At 36.5% G+C, this 26,654-nt stretch overlaps 1 protein-coding gene across 3 annotated transcripts in view; it reads left to right on the top strand.

The window, feature by feature from the left end:
• The window catches only part of PLPP1 (phospholipid phosphatase 1), a 92,321-nt gene that overhangs the window by 32,214 nt on the left and 33,453 nt on the right, over positions 1–26,654 (top strand). For 2 of the 3 annotated variants that reach the window (XM_012775697.3, XM_012775695.3), the window contains exon 2: positions 4,955–5,109. In XM_012775697.3, the coding sequence (XP_012631151.1) occupies positions 4,955–5,109 (155 nt within the window). Of the gene's footprint in view, positions 1–4,954; positions 5,110–23,443; positions 23,596–26,654 lie in introns of all 3 variants that reach the window. The other variant, XM_012775698.3, reaches the window with a different exon arrangement.

The following is a 26,654-nucleotide window of genomic DNA, read 5'->3' as shown; positions in this document are numbered from 1 at the left end:
AAGATTATTATAGAATTTTTTTTTAATTATTTTTTTTATTTTGGCAATTATAGAATTTTAAAAGTGACTTAAGAAAGAAATTTTAAGAGAAAAATATCCTAGAATTATCATTAGGGCCAAAAATGGTATCTATGTCCTTTAGATATTAAGAAAAGAACATATCTATCCTATGAAAGGGTTTATTATGAGAACAGTCTTCCTAGAACACTAACTTTGAATACAGAACTCTCTATCACTACTATAAAAAAATTACCATTATAAATAAAGATAGAGAATATTCCACTGTTGGAGTAGAGGTATCTGTTTACTCTAGAGGGATAGACGGATATGCCTCTTTGTGTGTATGTATGTGTGTGTGTGTGTGTAATATACATGAGCAATAGGGAAAATCATTGTGACATATTTAACTTGAAAAAGGCATACTTAGACAATGACAACTCAATATGGAAGCTCATTTTTGTGTTTGTGGAGATGGTATAATATATTCTGAGTAAAGACCTAATGGTCCTTACTCAGTTGTCATTCTCGTTGATATCTTAGCTTTTGACGGCCTACATTTACCCAGATATATACTAGATACTCTAACTTATATCACAACATTGTCCTACTTCTCTGTTGTTCATTCTTATGTTCAAAGAATGGCCATTGTATGCTGCTAAACAAGACAGACACAGTCCCTGTGTAATTATCCTTTCTTCTTCTCTCTCCTACTGTCTCTTTTCATGATTTCAAGATGAGTATTAATCCTTAGCTGATTTCTTTGTCTATGATAGTTTTGACTTTATGCTTTCTCTGAGAACTGCTTATGTTATAACTTCTAATGGCAACAAATTATGTCTCTCTCTCTACTTCTGATCTTTACCCTGAATTCTATTCATTTAGTCATTCAATAAATTTGTATTCAGACCTGTGTGCCTGGTACAAATGATACAAAAATGATAAAGGTAGTTCTTGCCCTCAGAGTTGCTGACATACACATGATAAGCAATTTTAAAATACAGTGTGATAGACATGTGTACAAGGTGCTATAGGACACATAAGAAGGGAGTGCCTGGCTTGGACTTGAAGGAGAAATGAGAGGACAAGTATCCCCAGCAGAAGGCTAAACGTGCAGGCACCTAGGGTTTTAATAGCATAGTATGTTTGGGCCACAGCAAAAGTTCAGTGTGATTGCAGCCTTAAGGGGGCTGCATGGGGGAGAGTGGAAGGTGAGGCTGAACATTTAGGAAGGTGCTAGATTGATTGCTCCAAAGATGAAATTCTCAATACTAAACTAATGTCCTTCCACCATAAAAGAGGTCCCCCTCGGCTGAAATCATGAGGGGTAGCTCTACAAACACAACATTTCCACAAATACAACAATGATATCTTTATGAAGAAATATTTTTATCAGTGGGGACCATTATTCTCTCTACTTCCAAATCCTGAAGTGTCATCTTTAGGGTCTGCCTCAGCATTTGTGATCTGTCTTCAAGTTGTATCATTTCTATATTCAAGACATTTTTCTATGCATTCTTTTATATTTTCACTATCAATACACTACTTATCACCTAATTACTAGATTAGTTCAAAATTATGTCCTTTAGACATTATGGATTAAATACTCAGGGAAATGCAAATTAAAACCACAATGAGATATCACTTAACTCCAGTTAAGCTTTTATCAAAAAGTCCCAAAACAATAAATGTTGGCATGGATGTGGAGAGTAGGAACACTCACTGCTGGTGGGACTGCAAACTAGTACAACCTCTATGGAAAGTGGTATGGAGATACCTTAAAGAACTATAATCAGAACTACCATTTGATCCAGCAATCCCACTACTGGGATTTTCCCAAAGGAAAAAAAGACTTTCTATAAAAAAAGACATCTTCACTGAAGTGTTTATAGCAGCACAGTTCACAATTGCAAAGATGTGGAAACAACCTAGGCGCCCATCAATGTATGAGTAGATTAATAAAATGTGTTATATGTATACTATGGAGTACTACTCAACCATAAAAAAATGGTGAACTAATACCTCTTGTATTATCCTGGATGGAGCAGGAGCCCATTCTTCTAAGTGAAGTATCACAAGAATGGAAAAACAAACACCATATGTATTCATCGTTAAATTGGAACTAATTGATCAGCATTTATGTGCACATAAGGAAATAACATTCATTGGAAATCAAGCCGGGGGGAGGCGGGAGGAGGGGATGGGCAAATTCACACATAATGTGCACAATACACACTATCTGGAGGATGAGCACACTTATAACTTTGAGTCAAATGGTACAAAAACAATTTATGTAACCAAAATGTTTATACCCTGTAATATTCTGAAATAAATACTCCCCTTCTCTCCCCATCCATCCCCCTTCTCCGTCTCCTCCCCTATATTTAAAAAAAATTAATTTCTCAAATCCCTCATTTTACCATGTTGGTGATTCTGAACACAAGTAAGCAATAATATTTTATTTCCTAACAGGATAATTTCTTTCCTAGGCCAGTATCTTAAACCCATAATTTTTTAATAAACACAAAAATCTCAAGCACTCTTAATCCCAGTAAAAAATCATGAAATTACAGAATTCAGAGAGTCTGCAACAAAGAATATATTTTTCCATTAACTTTGAGTTTTTGTTATGAACACAACATGTGTTATACTGAATAAGATTTTTTAACCACTTTGGTTGGAGCGTTGACTATAGTTGACAACCACAGATGAACGTGTACAGCTAAGTGTGGACTTTAGCCAACAGCTGTGATATGACTTTTCTAATTTTTCATTTATCAAAATAAAATTGTGAACATTTAAAAATAACATAATAAAAACATATATGTGTATGTTACCTATTCTGATTTACATTACAAGTAAAGCTGCCTGTAAAGTAAAACAAGGTTTCAGTGCTTTAAAGCTTTCCTCATCATACAAGAGCAAAACGGGTTCCTCGTCAATACACAGCACAAACTATTGTGCAGACTGTGAGTGCCGGTTGTGGGCAAGGTTTTGCGGCCAGTGAGCGCCGTACTGAAGTGGTTAAAGGACGGGTCCTCATTCTCCAATTATATCTTCCTTGCCATAATTCAAACCTGTTTTTCTGTCTAGCCAGATCACTTGTCTCCATGGGAGGAGACCACATATTCACTGACTCTAGAAAGAGATAGCCTATTTTGTAATCCTGGTTCCACTACCTACTAGTTTCAGCATTGTTACTAATTACTTTAAGCTTAATTAATTTTATGTGAAAAATGAGGATAGTGATAGGACCTACTTCAAAGGGCTGAGGTAAGGATTGAGTTAACCTGTGTAGCCTACTGCCCTGCATGTGTGAGCACGCAATGCATGTTGGCTATGAAATGTTATGTACCTTGAAAACTTTTTGCTCATTCCCTCTGTGCTCTCGTTGATGCAGTTCTCATGCTGCCCTTGCCTTACTCTACCACTAAATGCTCTCTTCGTGCCCTTTGTCATTGCTTGTGTTTTACCTTCTATTTCAAGTTCATCTCAATGGCCTCTTCTTTAATAGTCATTTCTAACTATTCCAGTTCATGTCGACCTCTGAATTGCTATAGGTCCCTTTATGCTGTTTTAGTAATTATTCATGTTTCTATTTTTATGGTATATTTCTGCCTTTTATGATGTTGCTTTTTAAATTTAGATATAGTATAATAGAGTTCTGGAATTATCATCACAATCAAGATACAGAACAGTTTCATCACTACTTCCCAAACCTATCTTGGTATTTCTTTTTAAACAATTTCTTGAATATACATTGTTTTTTTGACATGTACAGTATAGGTTCTTGAACCTAGTATTTATTTTACATTAATTTGTCTCCCCTATGTATGGCCAAGCCTAGTATTAAGCATATAGTAAGTGAGTAGATGTTTGAATGTTTGAGTTGTATAAAACAAAGCCTAAAAGCATCGTAAATTTGAACATATTTAGAAGCTACTAATTTCAATTATTTAACTTTTGCCTTTCGGTGCTGTCTTATTTAGGTGCAAAATTTCAACTGAAAATTACTTCTGTATAACTTGTTACAGTGGTTTTGGAGGCCGGGCATGGTGGCTCACGCCTGTAATCCTAACACTTTTGGAGGCGGAGTCAGGAGGATTGCTTGAGCTTAGGAGTTTAAGACCAGCCTGAGCAAGAGTGAGACCCCGTCTCTACAAAAAATAGAAAAAGTAGCCAGGCATGGTGGCACATGCCTGTAGTTCCAGCTACTTGGGAGGCTGAGGCAGGAGGATTGCTTGAGCCCAGGAGTTTGAGGTTTGAGGCAGTGAGCTGTGTTGATGCCACTGCACTCTACCCAGGGTAACAAGGTGAGACCCTGTCTCAAAGAAAAAAAATGGTTTTGGAGCCCTGCCAGGGTTAATAAAACCCATTTTTTGTTGGTCTTTGGAAAACAAAAGGCTTGTTCCTTTGTATTTTTATTATCAAATATATACTTATGGTTTCTATATTTTCTAACCCTATTAGTCTAAATTCTAATGTGAAGCAAAATTTTGCATCTTTCTTCTCCTTGACTATATTTGGCTATTATGATGTTATTATTAAACTTATTTATAGAATTTTGCCTTTTTTCTTAAATACATTTACATATTAAGCAATCCAATTACAAATGAATTAGTGACAGAGTGCAAAATGGAAAACCTTGTTTTCTCAGCTTTATTTTTCCATGGGCCAATTGTGTTCTCCTCCCTGGGAGTTTCTTCTATTGATTGTTCCTAAAATCATAGGTCAATGCAAGTAAGAAAATTTATCCTTGGATAAAGGTGGGGATGATATGGGCAACAGATGCTGTGTGGTTTTTCAGGCTTCTCTGTTGGGTATGGTGGAGAGCATATTGATTCTTCTCCATAAAGGGCAAACTAGGGTTAAGATTTTCAACCCCTTCAGTGGACTTTACTTCCTAATGAAGTGAATTGAATTTATTCATGTGTGTCTTTTTTTCCCTCTCCAACAGCTTCCATGCCTCTGGCTGTTCTAAAATTGGGCCAAATAGATCCATTTAAGAGAGGCTTTTTCTGTAAAGACAACAGCATCAACTATCCGTACCATGACAGTACCGTCACATCCACTGTCCTCATCCTAGTAGGGATTGGCTTACCCATTTCCTCTGTAAGTAAATTAAATAAGTAGGTAGTTATGGGTTTGTTGTGCTGGAGGTTGGATGAAGTGATGGAGTTGGTTGGGGGTAAACCCACAGTGCTATCTTCACCAGTCTTGATGTGGTAAATGATTGCTTGAAGAATATACCCACTGTTTTAATCCAGGGGCAGTATTTCCCCAGTTAAAGGTGGATGTTACCTGAAACAACTTGATATCATCCTGAAGAATTATAGAATGATTATTTTAGAATGGAAGAGTCCATTTAAATCATTTGGACCAACTCCTCTCAGTATATAAGTGAAAAAACTTAGGCCCAGGTACTTGCTAAAGCCAGTAAGTTATTTTATGGCAGAGCTGAAACTTAGATTATGCTTGTTTTATCATATTATTAAGTAGAAACTGAGGCCATGAAAAAGGAAAAGGTTTACTTATTAAATTTGAGAAAACAAAAAACGCAGCAGAAAGATGATAATTGTATAATAAAATTCTCAGAATATATTAAAACTGTATCACTGTTGTACTATCCTTTAGATAGCTCATCACTTCGTAGGATAATATTGGGTGGGTTTCATTGTTTTAGATAACTGAAAACTTTCATTCTAGGTTAAGATTTGCAAAATAGGTTAAGATTGGCACTTGGGATATTATGCCTACTTTCTTTATCCTTGTCTCTCATTCCTAAATCTTACCCTTTGCCATTCTATGTGAACTGGAAATAGAAGGGAAGGAGCAGGGCAAAAATTTACCTCCTTGAATGTCTTGAGAGTCCAGCAGATCACACCGTATTTCTCCTCTGGCCACCTATCTCTTGTGATTTGGCTTCCCTAGATACTTGACTTAGAAAATTTTAGTGTCTCAGCAAAGTCAGCAGCCTTGTTATAGGACTGGCTGGCTTTTCTTTCCCTATTTTGTCCCCATATTGGCTAAGAATAATAACCTAGTTCTTTGCTTTTCCAGTTCATATATATCTGAGCTCATTTTGCCTTTTTGGCTGGCAGATTTTTTAAATGGTCTTCACAGTATTCTGAAGGTGAAGGAGACTTGGATTTTATTATATTCCAAGACATATTTCCATGAATTTACAATTCTAATTTGATTATAACTACCTTTATGAGAGTAAAGGGGTAGAAAAGTCTGAGATTTGGTTTGAGATACATTTTTTCTAAGAAGTAAATCCCACCATAACTGGTAATTTCTATTTGAGGCATCAGGCTTATGAGAAACAGTATGCAGGGAAGCATAGAGTACTGCCATTTAGATGGTAACAGGCAGTGTTGCTGTACTTGCATGAAGTATAATGTAGCTGGCTGGGAGCAGTGACTCATGCCTGTAATTCTAACACTTAGGGAGGCCGAGGCAGGTGGATCGCTTGAGGTCAGGAGTTGGAGAGCAGCCTGAGCAAGAGTGAGACCCTGTCTCTACAAAAGATAGAAAAATTAGCTGGGCATGGTAGCACACGCCTGTGGTCCCGGCTACTCGGGAGGCTGAGGAAGGAGGATCACCTGAGCCCAGGTTTGGGAGGTTGCAGTGAGCTATGATGACACCACTGCACTCTAGCCCAGGAGACAGAACAAGACCCTGTCTAAAACAAAAAAAAGTACAAGGCATTTGTACTATTGCCAGATAGTTTTTAAAAAAACTGCGCCTGTATTTGAGAAGATACCTCCTTGAGCATCAGGAAATTACTTTTAGTTATTTGACTTGGTCCATTTCATCTTTTCCTTTAAAATAATTTAATTATAAAAATAATACGTATTTATAAATTTAAAAAATTTATTATAAAGCAGAAAGGAAAAAGAACCCTTAGTTCTACTACCTGAGGATAACTACTGTTAACATTTTGCTCTGATTTCCTTTGGTTAGACAGTTTTTATATCATTTATAAGCACATTGCAAATTCAGTTTTGTGTCTTGTTTTTAACTTATCTTTATGATAAATATTTTTAGGTTATGGTATTATAAATATCAAATCATTTAAATGATTAGTAATAAGGCTAAATTTTTTTAAAAGTAGTGGAAAAGGACTTGGTATGAATCCTTAAGTTCTTGCGTATTGATTCTTATGAGTTTGCTGTTAGAATTGACCTGAAAAAATATTTCAGCACAAATTTATTTATAATTTAAAAAGTAGAATTTGGCTAGTTTCTGGGCCTTAAATATGCTGATGGCTTATGGACTAATGCTTTGTGGAAGGGATTTTTGCAAATTCTTAGGGTAGATTTATGTGTTTGTTTTAACAGTTTATATATAACATCAGATGTAGAAGATAATTTATTTCTATAAAGTAAATTATATTTAATGTAACTATATATATACTTTATAATTTGAAAAATAAGATTCAGGATAATAGAAAAATTTAAATTTTAAAGCAGTGACATTTTTACAATTTGAGGTCCATAAATTTTTTTTTAAAAAATGCATTCTGTACTGTTTCTCCTTTAGCTATCAAAGACAAGGTTTCAATCTGTTGCTCAGGCTGGAGTGCAGTGGTGGGGCATGATCGTAGCCCATTGCAGCCTCAACCTCCTAGGCTCAAGTCATCCTCCCACCTTGGCCTCCCCAGTAGCTACGCCTCCAGGCACACACCACCGTGCCTGGCTAATTATTTTTTGTGGAGATGTTGCCCAGCCTGGTCTCAAACTTCTGGCCTGAAGTGATCCTCCCACCTTGGCCTCCCAAAGTGCTGGGATTACAGATATGAGCCACTGCTCCTAGCCTATTTTTGGGTTTTAATGATCTGCTTTGGATTTGACACCAAATTTGTTTTTTCCCTCCCTTTTTGGCTTGTGTAGGTCTACCTCCTCCCTTGGCAGTTCCTTATACATTTACTTTTGTAAATTTTTACATTTCTAGAAAAAAGTAAAAGCTGTAATGTGTATACAAACTTTCATAGTAATGATAGTAATGATAAAGTTAGTGTTAACTCTCAAATCCATATGTTGCAATGAATAAGTATACTTTGTCTAGAGTTTAAAATGTATAGTTTGGAGATAGAAGACTTATCTTTGTGTAATATGCTATTTTAAATTGACTTGAATACTGACTGTGAGTAGCTCCTTGTCGTAGGTCCTGATTACTCTACGGTAACTGTTCAGCAAAATGTTTAGCCTAAGAAAGCCATCAGAGAGTTGAGTATGTGAAATATTTGTTATGGATCACTACTCCCCTAACATAATCAATTTGTCTGCTGCTTAATGATTGCAGCTTAAAAGGGGGATTTCAAAAATGACTTTCTCGACGTTGTTACATGAGTGAACATCATTTCTTTTCAGTATTCTTTTTTTTCTTTCAAACAATTACATTAGAATAAATAAAAATAGAGTGTAACTCAAGGGTTTTTGGAAGGCAGTTCCAATGTTCTTTTTTTTTTTAAATTTGGATGCTGATTATACAAATAAATAAACTTTGTAAAAATTCATTAAAAATATATTTAGCCTAAAATAATAGCATACCCAGTGATTTTTTGTGATCACCTTATAAAACTCCTAGAGAGATTGTATTATTCATGGTGACCCAAAATGCATCATTACAAAATAGAAATATATGTGGATGTATATGGAAGAATGCTTATCACTTTATATATCTTTTAAATTAATGAGAAACAGATGAATGCCCCAAAGAAAAATGGGCAAAAGGCATGAATAGAAAGTTGTCAGTAGGAGAAAAAAATTGCCAAGAAATATAAAAAAAGATTTAAAATTCTTAAGATATCAAAGACGTTCATATTAAAGCACCACTGAGAACATAGTTTGGCCTGTCACATTAGCAAAAAAATCTTTCCCAGCTTGTCAAGCATAGAAAACAGGTACTTGCCTATATAAACCTGGCACGGGTATAAATTGGTATTATAAAAACATAATTTTGGACCTAGAAATTATCCTAGAAGCAGTTTGTCCTGGAAATAAGTTTTGTGCAGAGAATTAGTTGAAAGACTTCATTACAGAATTATTTTTTATAGTAGAAAATTAGAAATAAATTAGTTCAGCTGTAGGGGACTGTTTTATGATTTACTCTAGTTATAAAATATAATAATTCATTTCACAATTTTTTATTTTTTTTTTACATGAAATGATATTTGTAATATATTGAGAGTAGAAGGGAGAAGAGTAGTAGTAATGGTTATCTCTCAATAGTGGGATTCTGAGTATATGAGATTATTTTCATTTTACTCCTATATTCTGTTTGTTTCTCCTCCATTGCTTGTCAAATAAGGAAGTCTATTTTTACTTAAAAACCCATTAGAAATTATTCCATTTTCATTTTCCTATACTTGAAGTTTAACTATTTTAACTACATGCCCAATTTCACATACTTGACCTTTTTTAGGTCCTAAGAAATTGTTTGTTAGTAGGTTTTTTTGTAATTAAAAATAAATTTGCACCTTGAGTTTGGCAATGAGTTTTTAGATACAACACCAAAAGCATGATCCATGAAGGAAATAATTGATAAGTTGGACTCCAGAGTTTTATTTTGATTTGGGATCATTGGTTCTAACTAAAGAAGAGTACAAGATTGATTGACAAATAAATAGAATAAACTTTTAATTTATAAGACTTAATAATCTGATGAAGATGAATTTAGAAAGCATGATAGTACTTACAAATTCAGTGCAGGTTTTCAATTTTTTTTTTTTTTTTTTTTTTGAGACAGAGTCTCACTTTGTTGCCCAGGCTAGAGTGAGTGCCGTGGCATCAGCCTGGCTCACAGCAACCTCAGTCTCCTGGGCTCAGCGATCCTACTGCCTCAGCCTCCGGAGTAGCTGGGACTACAGGCATGCGCCACCATGCCCGGCTAATTTTTTGTATATATATATTTTAGTTGGTCAATTAATTTCTTTCTATTTTTGGTAGAGACGGGGTCTCGCTCAGGCTGGTTTCGAACTCCTGACCTTGAGCGATCCGCCCGCCTCGGCCTCCCAAAGTGCTAGGATTACAGGCGTGAGCCACCGCGCCCGGCCGGTTTTCAATTTTTATAATTAAAAAAACCAAGGAACTGGAACCTTGTGGCATTTACTCATTCCTATAATTAAGAAAATATATGTGTGGAATATATTTAGTGTATTTTATGTAAGGGACCATTACTATTTTGAAATTTATTATGCAGTGGGCCTTTAAAACATTAAAATTATTTTGGCTCTCTGAAAAACAAAAAAGACTGAATTTAGAAGCATCCTTTAATAGTGAAGATTTTGTCTAAATACAAGCCCACAGTCCATTATCTAAAACTCGTGGAGCTAGAACTTTTTGAATTTTTGAAAGCTTATGTGATTCATATGCCATATGTAACACTTCTCAGCAGGGTCTATGACGTTACCTCATAATCAAAGACTTTAATGTTTATATAGTGAAATCTGACTAGTTATTGTAAGTGGGGGTAAATAAAGGTTATATGTTCCTTCATTTGTTCAGGTTAGGTTTTGCCATCAGGTAAGTTCAGGTTGAGTTTTGGTGCCCAATGTTATGAAAGAATTGGGATTTTGAGGGGTTTGGGTCCCTGGGTAAGGGATTATGAGCCTTGTAATGAAGGCTGATTTACAACTATTTAATTTCTTAGCCATTTGTTATTTGGTTACTTTAAGCAATTTTAAAATAAAACTTCAAATTTAGTTTTTGTTGAGCAGGGCCCATGGTTAAAAGTGTAAGCTTAGAACCACTTATGTGAAATTACCTCTTTTGTGATTGGAGTGCAGAATTGATTATTTAAGCCATAAGAAATAAATATGTGCAATGCAGTACAGTGATTTTGAATACTACCTTATTCAGTAATTGTGACGCATGAGCAAAAATAGTGTCCTGGAAAGAAGCCATTCATGAATCACTTGGGTGTTTTTCTGGTTGCTACAAATAGCTTGTATTGCACATCTAGCTTTCTAGAATATCACTTAGTATTTTATTGTATCAAAATTACTTTGGGCTCCACATTTAAATAAGTATAAAAATCTTTCCACTATTTCTGTCAATTACCTTTAAGCTTTTATATTTAGAATGAGATAAAGTCTTAAGAATTGCAATTTTATGCTATCTCATGAGCCTGTGTTTCTAACATGACAAGAAATGGAATTCTATATTACTTGTAGCAAGAAAACGTTGTACATCTGTTTTTGAACTATGAACAGTCAAAGCCATCTCAGAGCATAGTTTTTATGTAACCTAATTTCAGAAGGAAGTTCCCAGTTGCTACCTCTGTATTATAGGGATAGATAGCAACAAGGAAGAATTTTTTTAATCAGATAACTGGCCAGTGGTTGTCTTGGCTTAGAGGGTTGGGTGTAGGGGTAGATTTTATTATATCTAGGGTAAGGATAAGCAGGAAGTCACTGGCAGGGCAATAAGAGTAGAAAGAATGGTCTAGTGATTCACTGATTTTCTCAGTAGAATACATGGGAGTTTTAAAGTACAACACAATAATAATGTGTTTAATGCATATGTGTTAAAGCAAATACATTTGTTCTTAATCTTCTAATATACCTAAAAGCATCCTTTTATAAACTGTCAAAATTTGGGAGAAAAATATGAGATTTATGTGAAACTAATTTCTTTATGTCTTGGGGGAGTATATTCTTGTTTAATTTTAGCAGCAGATTACCTATTTCCAGCATGGAAAGTAACCCTATTCCATGGGACCTGTTAAGGAAATCATTGGGCAAGGAGATGGAAAGAACAACCAGAAAGGCACCCATTTCGTTTACTATATAATTTTGTTATTACCCTTGAAAATATAATTTGGATGTTCATTGTTTGGTTTAGAGTTTTTATATATGTATATGTGAACAGAGGGCTCTGTTCTGTCATTTATTGAGTGTTACATATGAAGCACTGTGTTAGATATGGTACAGATTTTTTTTCTATCATAACAGCTCCCTGAGGTTGGTAGGTATTTCTCTTCTATAGCTATTAAGTGGCCAACTTGGGATTTTATCCCCAAGTCTGCCTTACTTTATTCACATTCTTTTTTGACAGTCCCTCACTGTCTGTAGTGTGGATTGGGTCTATTTTGATGGAAGTGAGTAAGCCCTGTAAGTTCTTTTGTTTTGGTTTTATCAGTTGCAAGTTATGATGAATGTGAGTCTAGGTGGTGAATATTAGATTAGGGAAGAATAGTAGGAAACTTGGGTTAGTGTGACAGCAGTCACCAAGGCATACAGTGGAGCTTGATTGTCTGGGTTGAGTATATGCTGGGAGAATTTATGAATCCTGATCAAGACTCTTTAAGAATGAAGGTTTGAATTTGAATTTTACTCTGTTTCTTAGCTTCACTGCTGCAATTCCATGTGACCTTATACAAGTCACTTCTCTAATGATGGAAAGTGTACTTTTTAGTTTATCAAATGCCATGAAAAGGTTTGTTGCATTGAGAGTCAAACACCACATCAATCTTAAAGTCTGTCTTTATTCCTAAGAAAAACAAGTTCACTGATTTAGGTTGCAGTATAGCAAACCACTTTGGTATTATACTTTGGAGAAAGGCACTGGTAATTTTTCACCTGTTAGGTAGGAATGAAATGCTTTGCCTATATTTCTTTCCCTGATCTTTTTTCATTGCCTGTCTTTACTACTCATTTAGAGCTTCAATAAGCTTTTCTTGGAACCCTTAAACAACTGTGGAGGAATGCTTGGTTGCTTATTGTACTTTAGTGTAGTTCAGTAGCTTTCTTAGGAATCTTTCAAGAATCAGCTCTCTCTCTCCAAATTTAATACTATATTCTCAGTTTATTTAACTTTTCTACTTCAAAGATCCTGTCCTCTGTCTTAGCAATTCATATTCCATGGTCATACCCTAGTTGTTGCCATTTCTAATAACTTAAACTCTTCCATAATCTGAATTTTAAGTATCCTACTCTCTGATCACCACCTTCATGGAAACAGTTTCTGTTAGTCACCAGCAGTTTCCAAGTTGCTAAATCCAGTGGTCTTCATCTTACTTGATCTATGCAATAGCATTTAAAAAACATTAAAAATTTTTTCACTTTGAAATAATTTTAGACTCACTCAATTTAGAATCGACAACTTTACCTTATTAAGTATTCCAATTCATGGACAACTTTACCTTGTTAAGTATTCCAATTCATAAAGGTGATATGTGTTTCCATTTATTTAGGTTTTTTATTTTTTTCATCAGTGTTTTTTAGTCTTCAGTGTATAGAGCCTATATATATTTGGTTGGGCTTACACTTAAATATTTTAATTTTTTTAGCTATCATAAATGGTATTGTGCCTTTACTTTTGGTTCCAATTTTTCATTGCTAGTAAGTAGAAATGATTGATTTTTGTGTGTTGACTTTATATCCTGTGACCTCATTATACTCACTTATTAGTTCTAGGACTTTGGGATAGATTTCTTAGGTTTTTTCTGCATTCTCCTGGTTTCAATTCTGCCTTACTGGCTGCTTTTATTCATTCTCCTTTGTAAATTCTTTCTCTTCTTTTTGACCATTTAATTTGGAATTTTCTGGAGATTAATGATTAGGTCCTCTTTTCTCCTTTATCTATCTATACTTACTCCCTGGGTGATCTCATCTGGTTTTGTGGCTCTAATACTACCTCTATGCCAAATTTATAGCATAAATTGCTAGCGCCTGGATCTCTCTCCCAAACTGGAGACTTTATATCCAGCTGCCTGCTTGACATCTCTACTAATAGGCACCTCAAACTAGATGCATCTAAGATTGAATCCTTGGGTCTATTCCTTGCTTCCTGTTCTGTCTCCATTCTTCCCCACCTATGTTAATGCAACTTTAAACTTTTGGTTACTCAAGTGGAAAATCTTAAGATTATTGTTGACTCTTCTTTCTTAAACTCATATCCAGTCAATTCATTAACAAATTCTGTTGACTCTACTTTCAAAGTGAATCCAGAATTTGACCACTACAAGAATACCCCTACCCCTACAAATGCCTTGTACACAGTGGGAACTTAGTTAATTGTTGAACTGAATTGAATGATTGCTTCTTTATTAAAGAATTGGTACTTAGCAATTTTTAAGATCTCATTTTCTCTAGTTGAATTACAGGCTTTTATAATGAAATATCTCTTAATGTTGACAAAAATAACAATTATTTTTTACATCTTCTTTAAGTTTCTGAACTCTTAAGACTTCTATTATAGTTGGAATTTCTCAACCTTTTGGTCTGTATACTGAACTGTGTTAAAATGTAATTATTATTAAACTATTTCAGATGTCCAGATATGGTAATAGAGTTTACAAATAGGAAAATATTCTATCTTCAGCTTATATTAGTTAAAATTTGCAGTGTAGGTCTGAAAATAATTATTTTTTAATGTTTTAAAACCTTGCCTCTAGTAAAGAGTAATATTAATGAAGTACACTTAAGCACTCCATGTAACATGAGAATACATTATGCATAAGGTAACTGTTCTTAATTCTTTACAGGAAAAGAAATACATTAATCACGCCTGTAATCCTAGCACTGTGGGAGGCTGAGGCAGGAGGATTGCTTGAGCTCAAGAGTTTGAGACCAGCCTGAGCAAGAATAAGACCTCATCTCTACTAAAAATAGAAAAAATTAGCCAGACATGGTGGCATGCACCTATAGTCCCAGCTAGTCAGGAGGCTGAGGCAGGAGGATCACTTGAGCTCAGGAGTTTGAGGTTGCCATGAGATAGGCTGACACCAGGGCATTCTAGCCCAGGTAACAGAGTGAGACTCTATCTTAAAAAAAAAAAAAAAGAAAGAAAGAAATATATTCATGCTTTAAGTAATAAAGGAATGTAATAATCCAGTTATTCTTTCAGTTATATAATACTCATGATCTTCATTTCTCCTTGGCTCTTGTTTTTTGGTGTAATTCAGTAATTATTTTTGTTTCTCATTCATTCTTTGTTTCCTGAACTACATTTTATCATGTTACCCCAGTGTGCTTTTTAGCTCATGCATGAACTGAGCAGAGGAACTGGACAGATTCTCTCATTGCAGTTTGATTCTCTTAAACATAAGCAGAAGGAAAAGAAACAAGGCACTGGCATATTCTTTTTACTATCTGATTAAGTATGATTATATTTTAGGTACTTTGTAATATCTTTTGACAACTTATATTTTCAAAATTGATTCTTTCTTATTTGGAATTTTCTCCACTGGTAAATAAACAAAGGTAGATTTGCAAATGACCTAATAGAGAAGGTAGACTAAATACACACATACATCACATGTCTATTTAGCCTAGGAGTACAGCCAGGTGGCAAAAATAATAATGGCCCCATTATTTTACAGGCTAGCCTATACCTCTTTATTCCACGGAGTCTTTTGTTCTGCTGATGGGGTCTTTTCTTCTTCCAGACTTTTCAGGTGGTACCTGACCTTGTAACAAATCTCAGGGTGTCTGACATCTGTGTGTCAGAATATTTCAGACTATTGCCTGCTGCTGTTAGCGCTGTTAACAGCAGCAAGCAGTGATTTGCTGCTATGGACTCTGGAGTTGCATGCCACTCTCTTGTGGGCATCTGATATGTTTTATAGCCATACAATGGAATACTATTCAGCAATAAAAAGGAACAACATATCAATCCATGGTATAATATATATGAAGCTTAAAACATTATTTTGTGGAGGCATTTGTGTAGTTTTCACTAATATTAAAAAACTTTGCTTCACATGTAAGAGTTTTTAACCATAGTTTGTCAGTTTTGCTGGACACCCCACCACCAGTCTTTCTAAATAAAACTGTTAGTATTTGTGTTATGGTTCCAAGATCCTTAGTATTTATGCACGAGGAAGTTAGGATGTGGTATGAACATGTCCTTATGGTTTTTTTTTTCCTATCTCTGGTAAAGGATGGAGAAGTGTTCTTGCGGTATTTAGTTTTCCAGTCTCTTTTGAATCATTATAAATATTCACTGGGAAAAGATAGAAAGCTGTATTTCTTTGTGGCTGAGTATGGGTTTACTGTGCAGAGAATTAGAGTCTTGAACTGGCTAACTATGAGTAGCCACATGAGCATATTAAAAAGTGGGATGTTGGAATGTAAAATAGTGTCCCCACTTTGGAAAAAGTTTGGCAATTTCTTGAAAAGTTAAATATAAATTTACCATATGACCTAGCAATTCCACTTATACACATCTACCCATTAGAAATGAAAACATACATCCACACAAAGACTTATACATGAATGTTCATGGTAGGATTAGTCATGATAACCAAAATTGGAAACATTCCAGATATCCATTAACTGGTGAATGGATAAACCAAATGTGGTACGTACATACAATAGTATACTATTCATTAATAAAAAACAAAATGCATGCTACAACATGAATGACCCTCAAAAACATTGTGCTAAGTGATATAAACTACATACAAAATATTACATAATATATAATTTCATTTATATGAAATATCTAGGGAAGGCAAATTTATGTAGAGCTAGAAACCAGATAAGTGGTTGCCTGAGATTGGCTGTAGGAGCAGGGATTGAATGCAAATAGGCTGAAGGGAATTTGGGGAGTAATGAAAATGTTCTGAAACTAGAATGTGGTGATGGTTGCACAGCTTTATAAATTTACCAAAACTATTTAATTATATCCTTAAGGTGAATGAATTTTATGGTATATAAATATACCTCAATAAGTTGTTGAAAAAGGGGAGTTGTGAAAATGAATTCTGCCAGCTGAAGTGTTAGGAGGAACGTTGTTTGACAAATGTAGTCATTTGAGAAATGATGAAAAGGGATTGTTGTAGAGATGTAATCTTTCAGTTAGAAAGAAAATATTTGCTTTGAATTGATAAAAGAATGGAATTCTTTCACTTTTGCCTTGAAATCTATAGTAAATATCAAAGATAACATCAAATATCTACTTAAATTTTTGCATTTTTCCACACTTTTGTGAACTGTGGCTGGTGAAGTAAATTAGTAGTGTGTAATAGCTCTTTTGGAGTAGTTTGTCAAGAATCTTAATGTTTATATCCTTAATTCCACTTGAAAATATATTCTAAGGAAATAATTATAAATACAAACAAGGATTTGTATTTGGAAATGTTCACTACAGCAATTATATGGGGTAATCAAAATTCTGAAAATGACATGCATGCTCTCAGTGTAGGGGGAATGGTTAGGTTATGATTATTTTAGTTATGTCTCATTTGGTTGCAAGAAATGGAAATTCTAAGTAGCTTAAGTAAAATTGGGCTTTGTTGTAGGGGGTACAAAGTGCTCTAATAACTCCAAAACAGCAAGTTCAATGAGGGTTTTTTTTCCCCTTTAACCACAAAAAAACATGTTAGAAATTATTCTTAGAGTTCCCACCTGATATATAGCTACAATAATCAGTTGGTATGTAACATGTTAATGGAAGCCTAGAGACATATCAATGGAACGAGAATAGAGTCCAGAAATAGACTGACACAAATACAGCCAACTAACTTTTTTTGAACAAAGGTACAAAAGCAATAAAATGGAGAAAGGAGGGTCAAAGGTATTGGAACAATTGGTCATTCATAGGCAAAAGAAAAAAACCCTACACCTCATACCTACACAAAACTTAACACAAAATGGATCATAAAACTAAGTGTAAAACTAAGAAAAAACTTTTAGAATAAAATATAGGAAAAAATCTTCATAACCTAGGGTTAGGCAAGAATTATATGTAACACCAAAAGTGCAATCCATAAAAGAAAAAACGTTAACAAACTTGATTCATCAAAATGAAAAATATTTTCTCTCAAAAGACAAATTTAAGAAAATGAAGGGCCAGGTGCAGTGGCTCACACCTGTAATTTTAGTACTCTGGGACTCCAAGGTGGGAGGATTGCTTGGGCCAGAAGTTTGAGACCAGCCTGAGCAAGAATGAGACTACATCTCTACAAAAAATAGAAAAATAAGGAAGGCTGTGGCAGGAAGATCGCTTGAGCCCAAAAGTTGAAGGTTTGCAGTGAGCTATGATGATGCCACTGCATTCTAGCTTGGGTAACAAAGTGACACCCTGTCTCAAAAAAAACAAAAAATAGAAAAAGAAGAAAATGAAAAGACAAGCTGCAGACTAGGAGAAATGCTTGCAAATTACATATTCAACAAGACTTTATGTATCCAGAATGCATGAACATCTCTCAAACTCCACACTAATTTTTTCTTTTTTTTTGAGATGAAGTCTCACTGTATCACCCAGAATAGTCTCAAACTCCTGGGCTCAGGTGGTCCTCCTGATTCAGCCCCTCAAGTAGCTGGGGCAACAGGTGTGTACCTCTGTGCCTGGCTAATAGTCCTTTTTTTTTTTTTTTTTGGAGGGCTGGTCTTGTCTTGGTGAATTCTCTGAGCCTTTGCTTGTCTGAGAATGTTTTTATTTCTCCTTCATATACGAAGCTTAGTTTTGCAGGGAATAATATTCTAGGCTGGGCATTGTTTTGTTTCAAAAGAGTGAGAATGGGGCCCCAGTCTCTCCTTGCTTGTAAAGTCTCATTAGAGAAGTCTGATGTTATTCGAATTGGCTTTCCCTTGTATGTTACTTGCTTCTTTTGTCTTACAGCTCTTAGAAGGGCCTCTTTAGTTGATACTTTGGTCAGTCTGATGACTGCATGTTGTGACGTCTTCCTGTTTGCGTTGAATCTCCCAGGGGTCCTCTGAGCTTCTTGAACTTGTATATCAAGATTTTGAGCAAGGCCTGGGAAATTTTCCTCTATTGTATCTTCAAACACCTTGTCCAACCCTTGAGTGTTGTCTTCTTCCCCTATGACCCTCACATTAGGTTTCTTCACATAATCCCACAGCTCTTGTAGGCTTTGCTCTTTTCTCTTGTTTCTCTGCTCTATTTCTGTGACTGATTTATTTAATTGGAGGGTGTTATTTTCAAGCTCTGAGATTCTTTCTTCTGTTTGATCTACCCTGTTCTTGAGACTTTCCACTGTATTTGGTAGTTCCTTGAATTGATTCTTCATTTCCAGGAGTTCGGTTACACTTTTCTTCATTGTGTCTATTTCTTTTCCCATATCCTGGAGGCTTTTTGTGGTTTCTTTGTGTTGGTTATTGAGTTGTTGTTGCAGCTGGGTGAGTGTTCTTATGATCCACATACGAAATTCCTCTTCTGTCATATTGGTTGCCTGATTTTGGTCGGTGTCTGTTTCTAGGGGGCTGGTGCTCCTCTTTGGGGGTGTTTCCGTTTGGTTCTTCATATTTCCTGAGTTCTTTCGCTGATTTCTTCCCATGTCGATCAGTTGTTGTTTCTTTCCTTAGGTTATTGTTTGGGTATTCATACACCTTGTTTAGTTTCTGAGGCATTAGGTGGTGTCTGTGGGTGAAATTGGACCACTCCCTGTATATTGAGTCAGTGGGTGCTGTGGAAAGGCTGTGCAAGATGCCGTCCCTGTCAGTAGGTGGCGTTTGCTTGGAGGAACAGGCTATACTGTTGATTTTGTGTCCTATTAACAGCTCTTGTTCTGGGCGGAGCTGGGTTGGGTAAGCCTGCCCTCAGGCCGTTAGCAGGGGTCAAAGTTCTGTTCTCTGCTTCCAGGGAAAGCTGTCAGGGCAGGGATGGAATGGTCCCGCTCAACCAGAAAGTCTGGGTGTGGGGGTGGGGCTGTCTGAGACCCGCAGTCTGGAGCGCAGTCTGGAGCGGGCCTCGCTTCTTTCCACCCTCCCCAACTCCGCAGCTACTCCTGGGCCTCTGCCAGCAGGCCAGACCACAAGCCACCAGGCCTCCCCGGACTGTGATGCCGGCAGGGAGGTTCCCTGCACAAGAACACCACCTGGGTTGGGCGCACGGCCTCCTCCTGGGAGGAGGGTTGCCCTCTAGGACGCCGATCCGCCCCTGGAGCACACACACCTCAGTAGGCTGTTCACGTATAACCCTTCTGTGCCCCGGGCAATGCTAGCCCTCAGTGCAGGGGATCTGGTCTGCAGGTCCGACCTCTGGGTCCCAGAGTTCAAACTGTATCCCCACCAGGGAGAGGATTTCCCGTCCCAATTCACCCACAGGGAGCCCAAGCTGGGTCTATATCTCTCAGCCTCTGAGTCGGCACCGTTCTCCTGGGAACACCGTGCCAGCAGCACCTGGGAGGGTGGGCGGGTAGGGAGCTCACAGTCTGAGTTCCCCTCAGTCAGGTGTAGGGTCCCAAACGGGAAGGTCCCGTTCCCTGGAGGTGCCTCCGGCTGGTGGCTGTATCGTCTTTCTGGGCAGCCGCGGGTAGGGTCGGCGGAGGGGAGGAGGAGGCAATATGGCACCTGCCGCGCGGCTCGGGTCTGTGCACACGGAGGTGCCCGGAGGAAGTTGGGAACCTGGTGCCACGTCTGCTACAGGCTCACCGTTGGCAGGCGGCGGTGGTCTCTGGGCTGGTGTCTGCAGGTCTCTCCACCCGCTGGGGAGCCCACCAGCAGTCCCAGATGCAGGGGAGGGGAAACAGGAAATCCACCTACCCTTGCCGCTGGTCTCCGGGCTGCTCCGGTGGTCTCAGCCTCCAGTTCTCCTCCGCAGCCTCCTCCCGTGGAGTCTCCCGGGGTCTCAGGTACCCCTCCTTCCAGCCCTTGTCCTCTGTATGCTCGTCTTCTTGCTTCTTTCCTCTAATTTCTGCTAGAATCTGTCTTTTCTGCAGAGACACTCTGTCTGGGGGTGTTATTCGTCCGCCATCTTGCTCCGCCTTCCCTTTTTTTTTTTTTTTAACAGATTATCTATCACACTTGCATGTGATTTTTGTTTCCCTCCTATCCTGAAAAATATCCATAAACGTTTTTTGAGATCTAAGAATAATTTCTAACATATATTTTGTGGTTAGAGGGGAAAAATGTTAATATTAATGGATATATGTGTTAATAGCATTTTTCACTATATTTGGACCTATTCATGTGAATTTTCTCTGAGAATAAGGACATAAAGCCTAGTGAGTTTTCAACACTAGTCATATATGAATTTAATTTCTAAGTATTTTATTCCAAAAGAAAGAAATACTTATTGAAAAATTCAACCAATTTAAAATATTTTATGTAGACAGTAAAAGTTTTCATTATTTTGTATAGGGTTCTTACAAGTAAAATGAAATATAGAAGTAGTTCTGAGCCAGGTGAGGTGGCCCATGTCTGTAATCGTGTTATATTTGAGATTTATAAGGCCGTAGGACAGAGAGACAGAGTCATCGAGGCTGTACTTATTAAAAGGAGTTTTATTGTCTAGCTCGAGCTAGGGTCTGAGCCCCTAGAGTGCCAGCGCAGTGGCCTCTTCTCCGAGCAGGGACCCTCCTTTGTGTGTTAGACCCCTTTTTATAACTCAGTTGTTTACACACTGGTCATGCATCCGCCCTCATAGTGATTCTTTAGCCTGCCCCTGATAGGCTCTCACCTGTTCTGGGTTCTAGCTGAGAGACTCTGGTTTCCGTGTTCTTTGTCTTTTTCCTCTGCATCCCATAATGTACTCATAATGCCTTGCGGTTAGCAAACAAGCAGTAAACAGAAGTTGGAAGGTGTCTATTGTCTTTATAGCCTAGTATCTTACATCCCAGCAACTCTGGAGGCTGAGAAGGGAGGATTGCTTGAGGTCAGAGTTCAAGACCAGCCTGGGCAACAACAGTGAGACCTCCATCTCTAAAAAAAAATTAAAAACTAGCTGGGCGTGGTGGCATGTGCCTATAGTCCCAGATACTCAGGAAGCTGAGGCAAGAGGATCGCTTGAGCCCAGGAGTTCCAGGCTGCAGTGAGCTTTGATCATGCTACTGCATTCTATTCTGTTCCATAGAGGAAGACCCTGCCTCTAAAAAAAAAAAAAAAAAGGTAGTGGGTCTTTGTAAATACTAAATAAATTTGCCCATCAGGTTAGAATATGGTTATTTGGTTATTGGTTGAAGGCTAAGCATTTAGTTACCTTATAGGGCAGGCAACAAGTAAAATCACAGCTCTGTGTATTTACCTCCATAGCGTGTGCTAATAAGTGCAAAAGGTTTGTGCATATCTTTTGAAGTTGTGTTGTAACTGTGGTATATGTATTGAAGGCTTGGACATTTCACCACACTCCTGTGAATTCAAACAATTTGGTGAGTCAGAGAATAGTCTAAATTCAGATATAATAGCTAGTATAGGGTCAGGTAGCAAAGCCAGCTCTAGTTTAATTTTTTTAAATGCAACATTTACTGGAAATACGGTTTTGGGAACCTTGTAGCATTTTAAAGACTTTTTTTTTCTCTTTTATTTCATTATATTGGGGGGGTACAGATATTGTTAGGGTTACATATATTGCCCCTGCTACCCCTTCCCCCCCCATTTTAAAGACTTTTAAAGGGTTGGCAGCTATTGGTAAATTGACTAACATAAGGAACTAAACTTGGTTCATGTATTCAGTGTTTGCATGAAAAAACAGGAAGATAAATAAAAGAGCTAGGAATGAAATAAATGTGATTTCATGTTTCCTTTTTGGCCCTTACAAATTAAACAAATTTGATACTGTGGCAGAGACACACAGGCAGAGTGGCAGAGACTTGGTTGTCATTTAGCTGTAATGGAGTTAATGAGAACTATAAGTGGTCATCAAGTCTTGGTGCTTCATGGAGAGGTAGCATTTGCACCTACAGTGAGTGTGATAGCTTAGTGGTTATGGTATTATTGCAGGGAGCATGGGTCACTTGGGAAGAGAGTTTAAGGCTGTGATCATTCTTAAAGCAGACCTGTGTTGAGAATTTCTACTAAACTGCCTCTTTTACAAATCACAGGCCCAGTTAAGTGAAGTAAAAGAGAACTGAATTCTTAAAGTTCACATTTAGGCAAAGTTTGGCATTTTAGGAGGGGAGTGTGATACATAATCTTTATGGAAAACGTTGGTGATAAAAATAGAAAGCTGGCAGTTAGGTGCTTTTGTACTTCATTATCATCTTAAGAAACTTTAAGTCCACACTCTTTTTTCCAGTAGGTGTAAACCTGCTGTAGACAGTACAGAAATGAGTGGATAAAGCTTTATTTAGATGTTGTCATAGCTTAGCCAGTGACCATGACCTATCCTAATGTGGTAGTAATATTGGAACAAAATGGGGATGTCAAAATGTTATTTTCCTTTTGGTAGCAAAGTCTATGACAAATTGGTTTGGAAATAGTGTTGAAAACCTAATGATTAAATGACAAGAGCATGAGAAGAGATTTTTCCAAAATCCACTTAGTATGTTTGGGCAGAAACAAAGAGAAGATGCTCCTTGTTAAATTGGTTAATAGAGGACTTGGAAGCTTTGTTTCCTGTAGAAAAAACATCTTTACCCTAAACAGTAATCTTTCTAACTTCTGTTGCATGCATCGCATTTCCTTTTTTATATGTGCTCTCATTTATTTTCATGGCAAACGCATTTTTAAACACAGTCTCTGGGATAATTATTGCCATCAATTAGTTTTGGTATTTCTTTTTTAATGATATTTTTATTTATTCCTTTTTGCTAGCTGGATTGCCTTTTGCAATTCTTACTTCAAGGGATACCCCCTTTCAACGAGGAGTATTCTGTAATGATGAATCCATCAAGTACCCTTACAAAGAAGACACCATACCTTATGCGTTATTAGGTGGAATAATCATTCCATTCAGTATTATCGTTGTAAGTTAATTCTACTTTTCCAAGTTTATAACTTATGGGCACTTGACCTAATTTTGTGTTAATCTGTTAATGATTAAATGTGTAACCCTCCCAAAACAGTGTGTGTTTTTTAACCTTTAATTGATGGTTTATTTGGTCAAGATAATCTCAGCTATTTTAAGTGGGACTAGAAGAATAATAATGTATAATTAAAAGAGCTGGGCATGGTGGCACATGCCTGTAGTCCCAGCTACTTGGGAGGCTGGGGGTGATGGATAGTTCGAGTCCTGGAGTTTGAGGCTGGTTTGTGCAATGATCATGCCTGTGAATAGCCACTGCACTCCAGCCTGGGCAACATAGTGAGACCTTGTTTCTAAAATAAATAAATAAATTAGAAGAATCTTAGTGAATGTGTATAGATTTTTCTGCTAATCATTTCCATGTCACTATGATTATAAGGGCTCTAATTTCCTATTGTTTAAATAATTGTGCGATCAACAGCTGAATTTATAGCAATATGTTTCTAGCATACTTTATATATAAAATATTATTTTATAATTTATTGTATCTGTGTGTATGTGCCTACTCCCTTTGATTTTCCCTCTCTACTGAGTTTTAGAAAAGAAAAATTGCTAACTAATGTTAAAACTTTGTTTAACCCATGATTCATTTAATGAATTTTCAGATAATACCATACACAGGAGAGAAAAGCTACAGTTCTATTTATAATTACTGGTGCTGAAAGCAAGACTGAGTCTTGAACCACAATAGTAACTATTGTTTTCTAGTATTTCAGGTGGAAATGCTTAGAGAATGTATCTAGGGAGAAGACTTCAGTGATTGGACTAGATGATCTTTATAATCTCTCAACTCGGAAATTCTATGACTTAATTCAACAGTTTGTGCTCCATAACTTGTAACTTTATGGATCTATCATGCTTTGGCTTTGTGACTCTGCTAATTATAACTTGTAACTTTAGAAATAAGATTTTTGTTAGTTAAAAGAAGAAAATACGGTTCTGTCCAGGACATAGACCAATAAGATGACAGTGTATATATCTTGTCTGTTTTTGGAGTGTATTTAAAAACTTTTAAATTTAGAAATGTAATGTCTTTATCGGGAATGATCACAGTACCTTATTAGCAATGAAAGTTAATCAAGTCATGATTTGTGGTGCATGATTAATAAAAGAAAACCTGTAGTATACAAATGTTTGTTTCACATGACTATGAACTCCTTGAAGGCAGAGATGGTACCTCTTTCATCTTGGTATCCTCACTGCCTCATATGGTGCCTGGCATGTCCTATGTACTTGAATGAAAGCTGTGGGGTAATTGTGCAGTAATTTGCTAACTCTCTTGCAGTATGGCAAAATTTTAAGAAATCAAGGATTCCTTTAATCTAGACAAATCTTTGTGCTGAGTTTTTACTACTAAAAGAAAGTCAAACCTTATTTTGAAAGTATCTGTGTTTCTGAGAGATTGCTATTTAAAATTTTTAGTAAGACTATTAGTGGTAAATATTAAATAGTAACCGATTTCAGACAAGATTCAAGTATTCAAATAAACAATACTTGTTTTTCAATTCTGTTTTTCTTTGTGTTTCAGTGAAAAGGATGCCACATAAGCAAAACTACAGAAATTCACTATAGACTGGAGGGCTGCAACAGAGCAGGGTGCTAATTGCTGGGCACCAGCTCAAGGCCTTACAAAATGCTTAGTTAGAAAAAACTCATGAATTATATTTAATTAACTTGGAATTTTTAGCTGTTTCAACATAATCTGTGAGAAAGGTATCTTTACATTTAATAAAACATCAAGTAAATTAATATGAGTGTAGATTTCTTTAAAATGAACAGACTGTTAAAATTCCAGTTTATTCATTAACTCAGACTCTCTCAGGCAGTACTTGGTTAGACTTACATGTGCTTAACTTTATTTACTAGAAAGTAAATCACTTCTTTAAAAAAAAATCACTATGATTCAGACTTCACACCAGGCCTTTGACATGACTTGCAGGTGATCCATTAATAAATGAGTGATCGAGGGAACCTGGTAGAGAACCAAAATTAATAGTTCTCAGAAGTCTTGAGAGAATTTTAAGAAGGAGAAAATGGTCACTGAAGTCAAATACTACTGTGAAGTTAAAGTAAATGAGGGTTGATAAAAATCTGTGTGTTCTGATGAAACAATTTTGACTTTTGAGAAAGATTCCATAGAATAAAGGGAATGGAGGTGGTTAAAGATATTTAGGAGGGGAGTGGAAGATGTGGAAATGTGCCATTGATTTTAGACTATTCTTTTGGGAAGGTGGGCTCTGAATGAAAGACAAAAAACTGTAGGGACAGTGTAGAGGAATATAAAATCATCTTGGTTGTTGGAGATATAAAGGACATGGTAAGAGAATGCTAATGAGGTGTAGGTTTAAGAGGTTGATTACACTGATTAAATAATTATTAGCTTTGATTGTCATAAGTATTCTGTTTTACTCCCCCAAATGTTATCTTATAGTTCTTTGCATATTTATCATATCCTTAGAATGTAAGTAAATAATGCATGACAAGTCATCTCACCTCTAGGATTAGGCCACAGTTTAGGTGTAGACTTCACTGAAGGTTAAGAATTGGCATAAATGGCTCTAAGGGCAGGATGAGGTATTCAAATGAAACAAAAAGAATATGTCTATCTTGTGTAGATAAAATGGATAGACATCTTTACATTTAATTCAGAAGAATTAATTTAGAACTTCTCTATTGTCTATTTCTCTTAATAAAGAGGGAGCACATAATAAAAGATAATATAAGCATTTGGTAGCTTTGGAGTCCTTTCCACTCTCTGGTTAAGTTTCAGCTTATGCTGCTTCTGTAGATCAGCTTTTAATCTGGCCTACTCTGAATGTTCCTAGCAACCTGATTTTCTGTCATCAGTGGCTTGAACCAGGATTTGGGTGGCCATAAACAATGATGATTATGACTAGGAAGACTCACAAAGTTCAGTACCTGTTTCTGGAAAATAATTGAGTGCTTAAGCACAGTTGACAGCTGAGATGTGGAAGTTTGAACTGCTAAAATTGTAATTGA

This window comes from Microcebus murinus, chromosome 11 (genome assembly GCF_040939455.1).
Source record: "Microcebus murinus isolate Inina chromosome 11, M.murinus_Inina_mat1.0, whole genome shotgun sequence".
NCBI classification, from domain to species: domain Eukaryota; kingdom Metazoa; phylum Chordata; class Mammalia; order Primates; family Cheirogaleidae; genus Microcebus; species Microcebus murinus.
Note: the sequence above shows the minus strand (reverse complement) of the source record. Positions and strands in the feature narration are given on the sequence as shown.